This window comes from Thermobia domestica, chromosome 18, assembly GCF_964235325.1.
Source record: "Thermobia domestica chromosome 18, izTheDome1.hap1.1, whole genome shotgun sequence".
Lineage (NCBI taxonomy): Eukaryota > Metazoa > Arthropoda > Insecta > Zygentoma > Lepismatidae > Thermobia > Thermobia domestica.
In genome coordinates, this window is record NC_137471.1 from 57,899,970 (window position 1) to 57,919,926 (window position 19,957).

Below are 19,957 nucleotides of genomic sequence, written 5' to 3' on the forward strand. Positions count from 1 at the left end.
GTAATGACTTATAGTGTATGCAAGTGCGTATTCAAAATCAGAAACGGTCAAAGTCTGAAATATGTGTTCGACGTTTTGATGGTGATGAGGTTACTTTGTTAATCCAACTTTTCTACCCAATCGGACTAATCACGATGGTGAGAATGGAACTATGAAAATGAAAGGAGTTAAGAGACACGCGCGAACTGCTGTTAGCGCGGTAATGTTGAAAATGAAGGTAAACAAGGGAAATAATAACATTTTCGAACTTGAAGCAGTTGTAGAATATGGGCTTAAGGGGTCAGAACTTAACCCAACGAATTTCGTCTTTTTTCAAAGACTGAGTACTACCAGTGATTCCTTTTATTCTATTGACATATGAAATGCTTCCAATTTGAAGGAATGTATTGAGATCATTTCTCCATCAACTAATTGTATCGCAAGGATATTTTTTGTGCATACATATCTAGTTTAGTGATAGTTTTTATTTATCTACGTATATACAAAACCTATACACACATTGTATGTACTATATGTATATGTGAGTTAGTGTATTTAATATGTTAATTAATAATGAGTAACCTTAAATTCAGAACTTTCATTCATTAAGAAATTCAGTAATTATTATAATTTCAAACATATGTTACAGCAAAAAAAAAAAAAAGTTTTAAATGCAAACATTAAACATATTCTTCACCTCCATCGATCAGTATTGAGAAATTCGCAAAGAAGGCTCCTTCTGAATCTCCGTTATATTTCAAAAATGTTTTTTATACTGTAAAAGGATCGAAATTAAAATGCTATTTGTATGGTCACATAAGAATAAAATTACGAAAAATTTTCAATTATTACTGGAAATTAATGCTGTCACCCATTTCGAACATTTTAAAGGCACATAGTTTCATTGAAATGTATTGAAATTTAATATCTTATCGATATGTATAAATAGTTGTAAATTTCCATAACTATTCTCCAGTTGGAGTTGTATACAACCAAATGTAGTTTTGCCAAGTTTAACAAAAAGTCCAAAATAAGACTCTTGAAAGCAGCTCTTATTTTTAGAAGTATACATAATGATCACTTTTAATGTTGCAATGGTCTTTCCAAGCAGCTTGATAAAAATTCAGCGTAGCACAAGAACAAAAACTACTTCTGTTATATGTAAAACAAAAGAGAAAGAAAAGAAAAGAATAAAGAAAAGTTTGGTAATGTGAGTGTAGAGGGCGCCGAAATCTCGAGCTACGGCTCTGAGTGCGTACAAAACTTCATAGACTGTTTGATCTATTGTAACGGTGACGAGGTATCACAACATTAGTCTATACTTATCCATGTCATGCACCACACTGGCCACCCGCCTAACTGTATATTTCTGCACGTGATTCGTGATTCACACGTAAGATTCATCACTATGACAACCTTCTGTGTCAAAACTTACTTTGCAGAAAGAAAAAGAAAATCTGTCTCGTTTCCTAATTACCGCAACTTGATTTTATCTGATGCCTTGCTAAGGAGACACATTTCTAGTTTCTGTCTCCTTTAGCCTAATGAATCAAACTAAAGAATTGATTTAATTTTATTTTCTTACTTTGAAACACGCTCTGCAAACTGTAAATACAAGAGTTTTTCTGTCCTCTGAGGGGCTACAATTGTCATCGAAATAGTCCCCTTGCGAAACTAATCGTGAGTCGATGATAGTATCACTGCGGGAACACCTTTATGGCTAAATGATAAGGGTTACCACGTTTTATTAAGGGGAGACAGGATACGATTTCTAGTAGTCGGATACCACGTTAAATTATATGTTCACGTCGCTTGGTGTCGTGAAACGCTTTAAACGAACATGAAATTCCAAAACAACGAATTGATTTTCGGAGTATTAGACAGTTACTTCTGACTTGTTAAAATAAAGAATGTTAGCTGTCCTTTCAAGATTTTTCGAACTGAGATAACGCGAAAAAATATTTTAAAAATAGAATAAATCAGGTAAACAGGAAAAGTTATCCAAATTTTTTGTGTAGTTCTGGATGAGGAATTCACCAACACTTTACGTATGATGCTTATCTTTTTGACAGTACAACATGCCACTTAATAGTGAATGACTCAGCTGACCATCGTTGCTTACAAGCTTTATTGCACCACAGATTATATTTATAGCTAGAGACTACTCGGTTACAAATGTTCGTTAGATATACTATACCTGCAACATGCAACAGCTGTTTCGAGAGATTGTCATATTTGTACAAAGGCTCCTGGATTTGATCTGGGAATTCAAAAACAATATTCAGGTAGTATATATTTTTAATACCAGCAGCTTGAAGAGCAGTCTTATTGATAAACTCAAAAGATACTCACTTCTGCTTCTCCAGATTCTTCTAGATTGTTTTAACAAGTAGTAATGTTATGTGTACAGCACGTAAATGAGTTTGATTTGTATGGCGTGCTGTTTTCCCAATTAATATTGAAACCAGAATTGGAAGTAATTTGTACCACTTCCGATTTTAATGGACAGATTAGAGTGGAGATGAATTATATTCTTGGAATTCGTAATTGATTGCTTGATTGCTTCTCGCTGTGTATTAGCGTTGTTAGTTTATAGTCATTAACGCAGGGCTCAGCGCGAGTCACTTCTTTTTTAACTAAGTTACTTTTTTTCAAATTGGTCACTAAAAGTTACTTTTTTTCAAGTCGGTCACCACAAGTTGCTTTTTTGGAGGGTAAAGTCATTTTTTCGTGTGATTTGTATTTTGATTGGCAGTTCTCTAAGAAAAATATTATATAAATAAATGGGAAAAGGCAGAAACTTGTTACTTATTACTCTTGTAAAAACTTCAGTACTGCTGTGCTGCCACATGTAAACCAAGTCAGCTTTATTCTCACTTCAGCCTTTTTTCTTTCTAAAGCACAGTGGATGGTTAGTGGGCGCTTAAGCTCTCTAGCTCTCTAGGAGCCCTTCTGTTTACAGTTTACTTTTCATCGTATGCGGAATGTTGGTAAAAGCCATACTTGTTTACCAATCATGTGGTACCAAGACAAAATTTTATTACTAGTTAATGGTAATCTCGGTGCTATATATTAATTACATTATGCAAAGTATGTAATTAATAATAAACCTTTAAACACAAGTAATTCAATTTTTTTTATTAGCTAACGAACTTAAGTAAAATAATTTTGTAATTTTAACATGTTGAAACATTACGTATTTCAGCTATGATCCAGCCAGCCCTATGTTGATTAGGGATATGCAAAACTGGTTTTTATAAAAACCGAAAACCGGTTTCTATAAAAACCGAAACCCGAAAAACCGACATTTCGGTTTCTTCAAAACCGGTTCGGTTTTTCACCGAAATGGTTTCGGTGAAAACTTTTCGAAAACACATAAAACTATTCGTGTGGAAATTGATTCGGTTTCCGGAGAACAACGAAACACCATTCTGGTCAGAAAGAGAACAAATTTTGAAAAAACCGAAACCGGATCAGGTGAAAAACGGAACCGGTTTTGGAGAAAACCGATAACCGGTTTCGGATAAAACCGAACCGGTTTTGAAGAAAACCGAAACCGTTATTTTTTTTTGAAATTTTCAAAAGCCGGTTTCGGTTCTCCTAAAAACCGAACACCGAAAAACCGATTTTTGTGCCCACCACTAATTTTGATTGAAAAAAATGTAAAATCTAATTTATGCGCAAGTTTGGCATCAAGGTTTAAAGTTACTTTTTGATGAGATTATGGTCACGTTTTCACATGTTTTGGTCACTTTTCAACTATTTAGAAGAGACCAGACCACTATGACTCCTGCTAACGTTAAAACCGGAAGTGATTGATTTCTACCACTTCCGATTTAGATATCAACTCCATCAACGAACTCGATTCCTAAATTTTGCCCCTCTACATGTTGACGAACGTGGATGGTGATTCATAGAGCAGTTCTTGTTTTTTTTCTCCCGGACGGATACAGGGACAGAGTAAATATATAAAGGAATTCTGGTGTACCAAACTCTCTAAAAAATAATAATAATAATAATAATAATAATAATAATAATAATAATAATAATAATAATAATAATATTAAATGTCGAATTTTTGCTAACAGCTGTCAACAATGTCAAGACGTAGGTAAGCAACTGTATTTGGTACGCATAGGAGGGGCAAAAATAGTACTTTAAGTTTATTGATAAGATTGGCCTTTAAGCGGCTTACATTACATGGATTATACACTCCGGTATTAAGAGAGGTTTTTATTTATGAATGTGAACATTTAAATTCCATATATTCTGTTCGTACCAAATACCAGTCATTTGACCTAATCTCGGCAATATCCACAACTATTAGCGAAAATTCAATGTTTAATGTAATTTTGAACAGTTTATAAGAATGTTTTTTCAGAAGCAAAACTGATTATCTTTTTAGTTTATTGATACGTTATTCTTATCCATTTTGCGAATGAACTACCGTGTAGTACACTCCCCATTTGTACCAGATGATATTATTTATACGCCAAAGAGCTGTTAACGCTCATGCTTTAAGTACGAGTAACCCATGTTAGTTTCTGGTGGAACCTTATTTTGATTCGTATTCCACGTTAAAGTGTAGGTCCATGTTTTCATGATGAGAAAAGACGCTGAACTATAATTAAAGAACAGAAGAGTATATATATATATAACGACATTTCAGTATATCGATCGATCTATATTTTCAATACTAATATCAAAACATTTTACTGATCGGTATATCGATTTTCTGATACTTCCTTATGAAAACAGCTATGTTTTATGATACCCTATATAAGAAGCAACAGTTCAATTTATCAGTGATTCAATAAATGAACTGGACTGTTGCCACCTTGCTAAATCTTTTTTACTCTCGAGCGGCGATATGAGAGAAGAAATTGTGGCGATAGTTAAAAAAGAAATCCAGTTCTAAATTTCAACTGATTCGCACGTTTCATACTGAAAAAGTGATATTTCGATGTTTGTTCGTCCGTTCGTTCCGACATATGTACACGAGTAAAGTCAGTGAAAACTTTTTCGATGGATATTTTCAAATATTGAAATATCAGTTTCGAAAAATTCTACTGATAGATATTTTTCCATACATCGATCAAGTTTTGATATTTTGTCGTTATTAATTTTCGATATCCAAATCCAGATATCGTACAGCCCTAATCGGAGGTTGCAGTCTTTTGAAGCGTGACCTCATTCACCTTCCTTGTGTAAAGTCAAGAGGTTATACATTCGCTTGGTGTTGAAAGACCAGAATCATTTTAAGGGTGATATTGAGTGAAGTTAAAGGTAAAAGTAAATTGGAATTTGATATAAGTTCTCGAGAAGAATTGTAATTGACACAAGCGTAGTGAACGAGCTTCTACCATTCGGCTCAGCCTGCATTTGTGTGTCTCTATCCGTCCTTCCGTTCCACGAAAACTTTCATGAAACGTATTGGAGTTTGATGGAATTTGGTATGTATCTTCCTCTAACTTGCAGATATATGGTAACTCTATTGTTTGAGGTGGAAATGCATCAACAATAAGGGGGTAAAATCTTGGAAATTTGCACATATACGAAACAATTTCCAGGTCTTTTCCGTTGGTCTGGCGTATGTGGCCTTAAATTCGATTCTCACTAGGACAGCATTAAACTTCGAATGCATTAGATGGTTCGGATTCAACCTTAAAATGTAATTCCTGTCTGATATAGCCTCGGTGCTGAACAGGGACGCTAAATTTAAACAAACACACAAACAAAAAATCAAATTTTCGTTGTAAACTACGTAGAAGTGATTCACTTTTCATTGAACATGGTGCGTATTTTCATTAGAGAAATCCGATCAGTCCCTGAGCTCCCTCGTTGCTTTGAGGTTAGTGTTCTCATCTTCGACGCAAGACATCCGGACTCGATTCCCGGTGTAACCTCGTGTGGTTCGGATCCACATGGATGCAGACTGCTCAGTAAAGTAATTATTTCAGGCTCTTTGGAAGATTAAATGAAAAATTTTCATTGATTAAACAGCAGTTTAAATGTTTGTCGTGGTCCGAGCCCAATGATGAAGCATAACAATTACTAAGAACCTGTTTAGGTGCTCGATATTTTGATCCTAATACAGTAGTTAAAAATAACTTGTAGTGATAAAATTAATCACAAATATGTTGCTATCATGCATTTAGTAGTTGCAAATATCATCACAAATAGAAGTAGCAACTTAAAGTTTAATTTGGCTTGAATATCATTTGCATCTACATGACAGCTTTTTACCTACATTTCATAATATTTGCCAAGTATTATGTCGGCGTAGTCGGAAGAAAAATCAATAGTTTTATGAATACGTATGAATAGTTACCTCTGATACTTTTCAGTAATTAAAAATCAGTACTAAATCACTTGCACTAAATAAACACGAAATGTACAAAGAAAAATCATCAAAAGATATTAAATAAAAATATTGTTTTCACTATTTTGCTCCATTCATTCCTACTTCATTATGTCCAAGTCATACCTACATAGACGTTTTTGCTTGCATGCGTCGTAACTTCAAACGCCATGCCAGCATCAGAATGATGATCTATTATAAATAGACTACTATAATGTAACTTTCAATTTGTATATAAAGCATACATGTATCTATTTACGTTGTACAGAACGCTTGTATTACGTATTAGATATAATAATTACCTTGAGTGGCTTAAAATGTATTTCTTACCTCACAAAGTGCTATGTGTCAACAAGTAAGCAACCATTTTAGTATTAAGTTCGAATGTTACTAATCTAAAGATAGAAGACGCAAAGGCAGTGATGCGAGGAAAATTTTCACTGTCCCACTCCTGCCCCTTCTACCCTATACATAGCAAACTGTAATTGATACTTCCGGTGGATAGACGTCATAAAGGTGTTAAAGAATAGTTGTTAAAATACACGAAAGAATAAAATTTCTTGCACCAAACAAGACAGCACTATGTTGGTAGTTGTAAGCATATTTTGAACAAGTCATCTGTGATTTCTATGCTTCTATTAAAACATTTGAAAGAAAGAGGAAAGCTGGAAGAAAATTGTTTAAATAGACAGAGTTTTGTTTTATACCTTACGGAGAAGACGTAGATGAGTAGAAACTAGTAACCTGTATAAGATTTTAAATTGTTGTTGCTATAGATATCGAGAGACCCAATTTCCTGGTTTAAAAGTCTTGCTTTTTATCTGTTTCTTAAAGTCAGTGATGTTTTCCGTTGTTCAAGCGTTGCTTTTAGTATACGTAAATTTAATTTAAATATTCGCTGCGCAAAATAATACTTTTATTGTAAAAGTTATTACATGTAATAGTTTCGCCAACTATCTACTTCAGCACCATCGGATACTCTCAAGTCCGGTGAAGCCAAAGTGAATAGTTGACGAAACTGTTACACGTTAATATTTTTTACAGTGAACGTATTGTTTTGCTCAGTGAGTAGTTTAAATCAAATTTACGTAAAGTTAGTAATTTTGATCTCAAAATAGTTTACACCCCTGGGATCCCACATGGGGTTTGTATCTCATGTAGCCTCGCTGCAGAAAAGGACACTAAACTCGAATTCATTCATGGGGGCCGCGGTGGTTCAGTGGTAGAGCGTTCACCTCTGGCGCTTTTGGTCCCGGGTTTGATCCCAGCCCCCGCCAAGTGAGCTTTGTGGTGGACAAACACAGTGTGCGTGGGTTTTCTCGGGGTTCTCCCGTTTCCTCCCACTTTCGTCATTCCACCATTTCATTCATTTCTCATCATCACCGTCTCCTTTAGCCTAACCGGCATAACCGTGGGATGTAAAACTCAAAGATTTTATTTCATTTTTTTCTAATTCATTCATTTTAATCAACCCTCATTGGTTACAGTTAAATTTGGACAAGGATAAGCGGGTAAAAGGGCGAAGCTATTCCAAAATAAGAAGTTTTCTTATATATACATAATATGCCGAGAAAATAATTTTCCTCGATAATTTTCACCAGATGTATTCGATTTTGATGCAATACGTACGGCGTATATTTTCTTTGAAACTTCCCAATCGTTCCCACTGCTTGGGATTGAAGTCTTCCAAGAATCAAAGATTGGATCCCTTCCCTCCCCTTCTTAAAAATATGTTACATGTTAATTTTCGTTTGTATATTTGGTTTTGAAGCAGTGCGACACAGTTTCCTTGGAGACGTTCGATTTTTTTTTTTTTTTTAAGTTAAAAAAATCTCAGAAAAATAAAGGGAAAAATTTAAGATAAAATATTTACCAAATATTCCATAAAAATTCTCGTATTTGCGTGAAGCATGGTGAAATTGATAATGGATAAATCACTGAAAATTTCGAAGAAAACAAAGAAAGAAACGAAAAGAAGAACTTCGTTCGCCTCTACAGTACACAGTATTACTAGTAGTATACATTCAGTTCTTGGGTTCAGATTCATCCCGTAATCAAGTCTCAACATCTGTGAAGTGTAGATAACCACAGATAGGCAACCTGATTAAATTGAAATCCAGCTTTAACCCCCATGTACCCTCGATTCAAATCAAATATTCTTCTATCCGATATTGTCAATAAAAATTTTATGCAAAAATAAAAGGGAAAAAATTATATCAAAACTAATATTATCTCTATCCTGGTATGTTTTCTTGAATGAACAGAAATCCTTGAACTTATCATACCCAATTTAATTTTTACTTACCCTGATCTTCGGGTTCTTTCGCAGCTCTTCATGATGGAAAAGAACGTGAAGGAATAAAATCAAATAAAATTAGAAAACTAAACGTAGAAGAAATTAAGTGCATTATCCGTAATTTGTAAGATTATAAACATTTTTTTCGTATTCGCGGTGTAAGAGTGTGGTAGTCAGCTTGTAATTTTTAATCGGACATTGACATGACAATAATGACTATTCAGTCACACCTGTTACACCGCAAAGACAAAGACGGATTGGCTAGATTATGCTGTTGGTTATAACGAATTTTCGTACTTAAGCTGGATCGCTAGTCACATTTAGGGTAAAACTTTCTCACTAGATGGCAGAGCACATTACGACACATGCGATGTTGCCACATGAGTTACGAATAGAAAAGTATTTAGACACGATCAAATTTTATACATGATTTACTACGAAGAGAAGTGAAAATTTTTATTTCCATTTTACTTACTCGATGCTACCTGCTCTAAAATATGTATTAAATATATTCTCTCATCAAAAGTGATTTTTCAACTCACGAAACGTTATGCGTATACTACGTATTTCTCTCAAACTAGATGTCTTTACGGTGCAGATTAAGAATACGTATACTAATACAAAATCATTACATAAATTTCATCTTTTGGACAAAGCAGACTCTAAGTACGCTCAAAACGGTATTTTATAAACGTAGTTGCAATCCTTGGTGTTGTTCTACTTTAGAGGCTTAATTATCATGGCTAACATTCCAGCGTTTTCTGGTCAAAATGCAACTCAATTTGCGTTTAGGGAAAAATTATATCATTTTTATGGTAATAGTTTCTCAGAAAACGTCAGTGAAAGGTTATACATTTATTTATAACTAGATGCCTCTACGGTGCAGATTAAGAATACGTGTACAAATACAAAATCATTACCTAGGTAGATAACACGAAACAGATTCTTATTACGATCAAAAATGTTATTTTATAAGCGAAGTTACAATCCTCGGAGCAGCTTTACTTTAGGGGCTGAAATATAATGGCTAACATTCCAGCGTTTTCTGGGCAAAATTCAACCCAAACTGCATTTAGGAGTAACTAAAACTACTTTTATTGTAAAATTTTCTCAGCAAATGACAAAAGATATTATACGTTTATCTATAGCTAGATGTCTCAAAGGTGCAAATTAAGAATAAGCATACAAATATAAAACTATTACCAGGGTGTCTACTGACCTGGAAAACCTTGAAAACCTGGAATTAGCCTGGAATTTACTTTTGGACCTGGAAAACCTGGAAATAGCCTAAAATTGGACGAGGAACCTGGAAGTTTTAAAATTGTTTTTAAAATATTGTTTTTGGGGCTGGTATGGAATAAGTATATTTTTGTAAAATGCAAGAAAGTTATATACTACAGTATAAGTTAAAAGCCAATAATAACTTATTCAGTGGAGACGAAGTTGAGAAAGAGACAGACATGAGCAGAGTGCAGGCGGTGAATGTTTTTGGAAAGTATGTTGAGGGTACAAGAAGAGACTGAATAAGATTTTATTTGTTTGGCATGGTCGTTGTGAATAACAGTGACTACAAAAAGAGCTAAATTAGTCCCCGATGATGAGAGTAAGGTAATTGAAAAAGTTAAATTTTATGATCTATTAAGTTTGTGTCTTAAGAACCTACATTTCAGTCAGTTTTTTCTTTTCATCTTGTCACTTAAAGAAATTATCACTTGCCATATGCATTCCCTAATTATAACCAGTTTTTGTTAAGAACTATATAAAATTGCATTAACTTATACGTGTTACAATAAATGTCACTCTACTGTATAGACCTGGAAAAAAAAAAAAAAAAAAGGAAATATAAACCTTGAAAACCTTGATAAAACCTGGAATTTGAAAATGAACATTTAGTAGACACCCTGATTACACAAATCAGATCTTTTCAACAAGACAGACTTAGTTGCTTCAAGCGTGGTATTATGTAAGTTGTATTCCGTGCAGGTATTTTGTAAGTTATGTTCCCCAGTGCATGTATTTTGTAAGTTGAATGTTTTAGTGTAACTTTACTTTAGGTGGCGTAATCATTATGGCTAAAATTCCAGCATTTTCTGGACCAAACATGGCTGCGTTAAATGAAAAATATTAACAACTTTTACTAAGTTGCCTACTTACACAGAGATTTGTTCCACAATCCAGGTGGAATGAGGAATCTGAGATAGGTCCTTATGCAGAGTCGTTTTGACGTATGATTAACATCATACTAAAGGCCTGACTACTGCAAGAAACTTATGTTAGTCGAAATCTTTAGTAATTACGCGTCAAAATAACTCTGAATAAGTACCCGCAGCGAGTAAAGCTACGCGATTAGCACGGGTATTATGGTGCCGAAGGCGCTATTTGAAAGTTTCTAGTTTAATATTCCACGATTATAGTCCGAATCTAAAAGGTGCAGTGATGATGATTATCGAAATGGTGAACTGAAGGATGTGGGAAAACTCCGAGAAAATCCACGCACACTATGGGTCCTACATAAAGTCCTCCTGGCGAGAAGTGGGATCAAACCAGCGATCTCGTGCGCCAGAGGTGATATATCTACCGAGCTATTTAGAGCTGATTTTATTAAAATCTACTAGTATATTTAACTACTTCATTTCTCCAATTGTTTTGCAAGTACTTGCTTTTGCACCTTGATTGCTGTACCTCATATATCACATGATCTTCGACAATAACAAGCTCAACTATGAATTCTTTAATTCTTGTTTATAGTGACATATATTCAAAACAGTTTCACACTACCTTTCAGTACTGGTTCATACTTCATACTATGCACACCTGAAGATTATAACAGTTCCAAATAAGAACACTTTTATCCAGAAACATCTGCAGGATTTTTCCAAGGTCGAGAAGGGGCAAAAGTCAGACATACATTGATACGCTTAACGCTTAATGCAAAACAATTATTATTGAGGCATATTGCATAACTTTGTGGACTACATTAAATAGGTCTCCTATTAAATATGCTAGTGGGTGTAACCAAATATAATACGCCTTCACGTGTGTTTCTGGATAAAAACGTTTCGAAACAACCAAACACCTTTCGGAAATGCAGGGTAAAGCCATTGTCCCCTTGCCTTCGCTGCCCATGGCCTTATCGTTGACAGAGCATATTGCTTTGCTCAATGGTGACATTCACCTAGGAGCCGGTTGTTAAAATTGTGTCTCCACTTCCATATCCAATACTTACGGAAACAACAATTTTCTAGTTTTATGAGGTGTCAAAAACCTTTAAAACTTTTTCTTTTAACATTGAGCGAGTATGAAACACATGAATTTAATTTTTCTACACAATCCACTCTACGCTCAATATAAGTTTCCCATTATTTACAAAGTATCCCAATGCCTCTGCAGAACTTTTTTTTTTTTATTGGCTACGCAACCAGTCATACCATTTGTTGCACCTCTTCATCAGATTACAACTTCTTTCTCTTTAGTAAGAGATACAAATATGTGAAAACCACTGAGGCTAGATTCGGTACGTAAGTAGAATGAAACAAAGATTTTCAATGATCGCAGCCATTGCACAGGCAGTAGTATGAGTGTTTTGAGAAGTCCGTGTTACTTCGTATAGTAGGTTTAGGATTTTTTAGGAGATCGGAATACAAGCTATTATAGACTATGAGTTCCGTAGGCTCTAATGCTCCAAAATAACACCCTTTTTGATCCCAGAAGAAAGTACTAACTTCCTTGTAGATGATTGTGTCCAATAATGAATACTGCCTCTATTGCATGCTCTCTTTCTTACTTTCGGAATGGGGCCGTGGTGGCTCAGTGGTAGAGCGTTCACCTCTGGTGCTTGGGGCCCCTGGTTCGATCCCAGCTCGCGCCAAGTGAACTTTATAGTGGACAAACATAGTGTGTGTGGGTTTTCTCGGGGTTCTCCCATTTCCTCCCAGTTTCTTCATTCCACCATTACATTTATTTCTCATAATCACCATATCCTTTAGCTTAACCGGCATAATCGTGGGACGTAAAACTTAAAATTTTCATATTTTATTTCCGGAATATAATAGGGCACCCATATTTCATTCCAAATGACGAATCTCTTCTGAAAGTTGGCGGAGTGGCAAAATCTCGTCACATCAACACATCCTGCTTCAGTTCGTCTATCAGCTGGCATGATACCATCCTGGCGCACACATTCCGAAATCTGAGCACAGCGTGAAAAATGTTATAGATTGAACCGTGACTTATGCCAGTGATTGTAACTGCGTCATCCAGTGACTCTGCATTGCCCCTTATCACAATTTCAAGTTACATAGAGCAAAGACGTTAAGTGATAACAAGCAATTATTTGTTGGTATACATTCAGTGTCCCAAGCATAGGTTCTATCTCCGCTCCTTATTCTTATGTTGAAACCGCAAGTGGTACACGTATCACTTACGGCCGAATATTGGATCAATAAGAGCTAGACTTAGAGCACTCACTTCTGGTGGGTGAGATTTTTTGGCTGGATCCCAGCTCGTGCCAAGTTTGCTTTGTGGTGGACAACAGACAAACCATATGTGAGGGGTTCTTCCGGGTTCCTCCCTTTCATTCATTCAACTATTTCAGTCATTTTCATCATCATCACCTTTCCTTCGAAACACAATGATAGGACGTTACAAAAAAAAAAAAAAAAATCATGTCTCTCGGTTATGCCATGTAGGCTAAACGAGACGGTGATGGTAAGAATGAATGACATGGTAGAATGAGAAAAGTAGGGGCACACGGTGAAACCCTGAGAAAATCCACATACACATGGTGTTTGTCCATCATAAAGCTCACCTGGCAAAGCTTAGATCGGACCAGTGACCCCACATCCAAGATGTCAATCCTCTACCACGGAGCCACTGCAGCTACGGAGTAGAAAAAGGATTTGCATTTCTACATGAGTGGTTGCGTTTCTCAACTGAAGGTATACATACTTTCTTTTCATTATAGGAAAAAAATAATCAAGCTTTACGGTTTTATAAATTTTTTAAATACTAACTAGGGAAGGTCGCGGGATATAACTCTTCGATCGATATTATCGATATTATGCTCACTCGACGCCTTTTTCATATGAAACAATTAAGCAACCGGAGAAATCCTCGATCGCAAGCGTGTTCGAATTATGAGCGTTAAAAGTTCAAAATTGAACAGATTTTGCAGAAAGTTTGAAGAACCATTTCTTGAGATAGACGCTTCAGTTTTGGCATCAGGGAGTTCTCCAGGATGCCCAACACAGTAGTAAGATCAAAACTTACGCATTTTGCAAGATAAGGGCAATTATTTCGAAGGGTGTGAAGGGTAATGACGTCTTACACCTTGCAAATTGTTCCCTATTTGGCATACTGGCTCAATAAGCTAATAAAATGTATTTGCTACCCATATTCGACTGTATGATCATTCAAATATCATTTTCCTGTGTGGCCACCACAAACTGAACAATGACATTTTCTTGGAAACGCTTTACCAGGCGTGAAAAATTCAATGAAGAACGTCATGGTATTCATAATTAAACTTGTTATGATCTATATTGTAGTGTTCTTCCCAGACCCGTACCCATGGGAGGTCTAGGGGGCCGGACTCCCCTTAAATTTTTACTGCCGCCCTTAAATTTTCACGGTAGGCTTGCAAATGAACAATAATATGGTGATGAACTATGATATGGTTGGATCGCCCCCCCCCCCCTCTCCTACAATTTTGGGCTGGTTACAGGCATGATTCTTCCCCTTCTGTAGCTAGGAGTGAGACCAATATTTTCTCAAAAAGCTCTGTCACCAATGTGTTTGTTTTGTCCGGATCAGTTTAGCAAAAATTTTGCACTGGGCCGCACTAAAATATAGTATCATATGTGGAAAACGAAAATAATGTTATTGTTAAAATGAAGTTAAATCAAATAAATTATCTACTAAGGCTGGCATTGAGGGTGAATACGAATATTAGTTTATACCACCGGTATTTTATTTATTAGTTAGGCCCTAATCGTGCGGAAATGCGATCCAAACAGCTCGCGCAGCGCCAGACAGGCCTGCCGTGGAATTCCTGAGCGGTAGTTCGAACCCTTTCGGCCTACGCTTATGCATGGCAGAATACGGCGTTCTAATACATCATCGCTTGCCATGTACTTAGTTTTCAGCGAATTGGAATGTCGATTGTGGGGAAATATTGGTCAAAATCCAGGAAATATTCTAAGATATTCAATTGACCGAAACATTTAAAGAAAGAAAAAAAATGGTTAGCGGAAATGTGCGCTCAAAGTTGTGAACCAGGTGACTTTTATTCTCGAGAAAACCGCTGTTTGTATTTATCATCGCTAGCCGATTGTTTGTTTTTTGGTCACATTTCTCGCGAAATACCGTAAAATATTGTCTGAAGTTTGGCCACTATTTTCGAACAATCGCCATTGAAATCCGTTGAAAATTTAAAAAATGGCTAGGGATAAGATATTGAAACACCATCTTCCACAATGAATACCATCATGTCCATGGGTTTTCTCGGGGTACTCCCGTTTCCTCCCTTCCTCTCATTCCACCAATTCTTCCATCATCATTCTCTTGCTTTAATCATCGTTTTTCTTAGCCTAAAGGGCATAATCATCGAATGTTAAACTGAAACATTTCATTTTTTCCACAATGCACAGAGGCCGGCTGGGTTGAGAGTCTCGTTCAAGTTAATTCACCGACAAAGCGTTTCGGAGACAAATGTCATTGTTTAATGTTTAGGTGGCCACACAGAAAACTGACATTTGAATGACAATACAGTTGGCGGAAAATACATTTTATTAGCCTATTGACCCGGCGTGCCAAACAGGATGCAATTTGCAAGTTGTAAGACGCCATTACCCTTCAACCTTTCCCCAATAAGTTTCCTTACCTTGCAAAATACGCACGTTTTCACCTCATCATTTTGTCGAGCACCCAAGAAAACACCCCAATACCAAAACTGAAGCGTGTATATCAAAAAGCGTGGTTACTTCAAACCTTTTTTCAAAATCTGTTCAATTTTGAACTTTCAACGCTCATAATTCGAACAATCTTGCGCTCGAGGATTTCTCCGGTTGCCTAATTTTCATATGTTAAAAGGAATCGACTGAGCATAGTATCAATATGAAGCCCGAGTAACACCCCACGATCTTCCCTAGTAAGTGAAATTAATTAGTATTTCCCAGTAAATAGTTCAGGCAACTATTCGTGTACATATGAAAGCTCAAAAACATATATAAATTATTTTCAAGAATATACTCGTATAATATTTTACCTAAGCAAAATGAGTTTCAGCAAAAATAAAGAAAGAAAGAAAAGAAAAGAAGAAAACAGAAAGAACATACATTACATACTTAACGTTCAAAATGATCGTCAAAATAAACTACCTTTGTATTACACGTGTGCATAATACTTACGTGGAAACAAACAGTTAAAAAAAAATGAAAAGCGCTTAGCTGTTTCTTTAAATTATTCTCCCTTTCTATTCGCTTCCCTTGACTCTTCGATCTTTTGCTTTGAGTTGGATTCTTCTTTTTTGTATATGATTCCTTCCGTTTCCCCATTTTCCACCTTTATTATTTATAATAGTTTTGTCACAATTCACAGGTTCCGCCTCTGGACTTGAAACGCTAACAAGGAATTGCCCTACTACTGTGACTGCAACAGTACACATGCAAGTTTGGCAACGAAGCATTATGGCGTCCTGCGCAAGCATGAGATTCAGCCGCTAAAACTATTTCCGTAAACATAGAATTACATTTGGATAAAATGTAAAACATAACACGAAAAATGGTCATATAATATCCATATTCCGTAATGAGACAACTACTTATAAAATAATTTATGCTTGTAAGTAAAAATGTCATAAAATTGAGCACAGGAGTAGCAAAATCTAACAGCAAGCGCCATCTTGCGTACTTATCTTAAGACTCATCACGTTTTTCTCTTATATGTTACTTTTTTAGATAACAGAAGATATAATCACAGGAAATAGTATCTTATGTTGTAGCTGACGCGTAACTATTTTATAGTGCAATATTAATAATATGTGCAATTTCTTTACGAGTTGGTTAAGGCAATGAACTAATGCTTATACTGACTTCCGGGTAGTGATCCACCTTAAAAAGTCTGTTCAGACAAACAACTGTAATAATTTATTGAACTCTGATTTTCGGTTTTGTTTGATACTACCTTCGCTAGATTTGTTGGTAGGAAGGAACTCATAGATCAGGTACCACATAATTTCCTATGTCTCTGTAACATTTAAAAGTAAATAAATAAATAAAGATCCGCTTCTGAATAGTAAAGTATTTCGTGTTAAGCAGAAATGTTACATCAATGTAATCTTGAATTGAGTTAATTTTATGGGTATTGATAATTCAAAGATTCAATGATTTTATTTAAAATAAAATTCAACTCTTAATTTGACTACTATTTTGAATAATTCTGTTACCTGTCTTGTTTTCAGGACCTGGAGAATTCTGCTTCCTGTGATGCAGCAGTGAGAGAAAAGATAGCAAGTTTACCTCCGGAAGTATCTGAGGTCTCCTTATTGTCCAAACTTCAAGGTGTGTTTTTATCTTCTGTTCGTCGTTATACAGGGTATAAAATAAAGAATACCGGAACAAACTCAGGGAGGTGTTTCCTTATACCAAATGAAAAAATAAAGATTCTGATCAATATCTGCCAAAAAATGTTTCATTTAGTACTGCAGATGCAAGAATTCGAACAACACCGTTTTATTTATTTTTCTGGGTCCTTTCCAGATTTTATTTTGAGAGAAGAAATAGTAGTTTGTTCCATCTATCTTCTTTCCTGGTTTAAACACACAAATAAGGGAGGGAAATGCGAAAAGATCAACTGGATATTCTATAGGATAAATGGGTAAATCATGAACCTGTGAGTTCTCTAATTCCAATCAAGTAGTTTGTAGACTCATGGATTGTGTAGAATTGCTGGAATTTACTTCATGAAATAATATATTGCATCACTCGTCTGAAGCAGCCGAAGAAAAAACCAACTGTAAAAAGTTTCATTGATAAATTTTGTCCATCGTTTATGTAGGTATCTACGTTGCTTAGAAAACTCCGTTTTTGCAAAATATTCTTCCTTGTAGTAGAAATAATGTTTCTGGTTTGATAAAGACGTTTTCTTAAGTATCCCTGCTTTATAACCACAGTCGTATTCCTGTTACCAATATTTTAGATTTGAAGTAGTAAAACGTCTTCAGATTATTCATCTGTAGACCAAAATGCTAAATCTTTTCTCACCACTTCTTTTAAAATTTAATGCATGAGATGAGTGTTATAGGCTTTTATTTACATCTATAACTATTTTCCTCGAATATCTTGAAGTCGAAAGAAAGATTAATAACTGTATGGAATGTGCAACAATTATAGTTTGTTCTACAGAATTATCGATTGTAATTTGAGTATCATCTAAACGTAAGTTATTCTCATGGTTTCAGAACTGAACTTTCATGTTTCCATGAAGTCACAGTTTTTGCAGAAATATAAACGGAACAAGTATTTCTACCCTATTTAACAATTCTTCAAATTCGAGAACGGGGCAATTGTTTTGACATTACTATCGAGATTTCTGTTTCAAATACATTAACTCGGATTAATGATTTAGTTCATAGCAGTGAAGACAGAAGTAGTTATGTTGATAAAGAGCTAGGCGTGCAATGTACGGTTGGTAACCCTCATAGCGTAATTTTTAGCGTTGGCTCCATTGGTGCGGGAAATTTGGGTTCAATACATGGTGGGAGTTCATATCTGGACCCTGCGTTTAGTTTTAGATCCACAACCCATATAATTTTGCTGCTGAGGACTGGCATTAAACTCCAAAACAACAAGAGCGTACATGTTTAAAATTACGTTTCATTTATTTAATTATGCAAACTAAGTTCACATTAAGCTTTTCAAACGAAACATGTTGGGACTTCTGCGAAAGTGTTTTTTTTTAAAATATAAGCGTATTTTTATTCCTGTTATACATTTTTTTCTTTCTTGTATGCATGTTTAAAGTTAGACAAATGACAGGTTGTGTAACTTTCAGGCAATAATTAGGTTGGAGTTAGGCAGCCCAAACAATACAAGTGACAAGCTTAGCTGCATAAGTTAACTTTTCTGGAAAATAAAGAATACTATTTTGAAATCAGATCAAAATATCGGGGCAAGAATTGAGCAGAAGTTGGGAGTGCTGTATGGTGTAAAGCCGCATTTTTCAAAATGTGCTCCTTGAAGTCTGCTTTTGTAATCCTCTTAGATTAAAGATTACTCCAGAAAGACAGGGGAAGAAACTAAATTCAAGTCAGTTGCGTATTGCATGTTGTAGTTGAGAATCTGGAACAAGTGTAGATTATATAAGTGTACAAGTAATACATTTAATACAATTTAACAAGATAAAAAATTATATAAATTTTAATCGCTTATATTGAGGTCAGATTATAAAATATTCTTGATACCGTTCAATTACTATATTTAAAAAAAAAAAAAAAAAACTAATATGTATTTCTTCTATTATTACTAATATAAAATTAAGGAAATTTTAAATTAATGCTGTTTTAAAAATACAGAATGATATAAATGATCTATTGGATCGGGTTTTAAGTAACTAAAATAGTTTTTGCTGTTCTAGAGTAGTGATAAACAAAAAACAATACAATGGACGGTACCTACCTTTAGGAATTGAAGCAATCTCCATCAGTATCCATTATCTTTTTGCCCATTTTCCTTCAGCTGGGCAATATCCTGGTGATAAAACTTAGCGGTTGTGGATGCAAAGAAGTCCGTGAATGCGTTCCACAGGTCTCCCTCATTTGCGAAGGATCTCCCACGGAGATGGTTGTCGAGGAAATTAAAAAGGTAGTAATCTGTTGGCGCAAGGTCAGTTTAATATGTGCATGGCAGTGTCTCCTAGTCAAGTTGTTGAAGGGTCTCCCGGGTCCTCTTTGCCAAATGTTGCTTGGCATTGTCGTGAAAGAACAGCACACCCTTTGCAACTGTTGAGAGTAGGGATCAGCAGTGATGGTCTAACCAGGTGGGAGGATCTCGTAATGCAACACTTGTCGACAATTCCACCATACAGAGAGCATAATCTTTCGTGGGTGCAGAGTTGGTCTTTAGGTGTGGGGAACAGGTTCACGTGGCGACAACCAATGTCTGGTACGCGTGGGTGTCATAGAGGACCCACTATTCGTCACCAGTGAGCAAGCAATCAAAGATAAGTGGTTCAGGTGAGTGAGCAAGAACAAAGAGACAATCACTCGTAGTTTCTTGTTGACTGCCGACAGTGTATGGGGTGCTCACTTACTTAACTTGTATGAC

The 19,957-nt window shown here is 35.5% G+C and overlaps 1 protein-coding gene across 1 annotated transcript in view; it reads left to right on the top strand.

Moving 5' to 3' along the window:
* Window positions 1-19,957, top strand: part of LOC145675827 (regulation of nuclear pre-mRNA domain-containing protein 1B) — a 105,060-nt gene that overhangs the window by 45,783 nt on the left and 39,320 nt on the right. Inside the window, exon 4 of the mRNA XM_081746563.1 lies at window positions 17,095-17,194. Coding sequence (XP_081602689.1) covers window positions 17,095-17,194 — 100 coding nt within the window. The remainder of the gene's footprint in view (window positions 1-17,094; window positions 17,195-19,957) is intronic.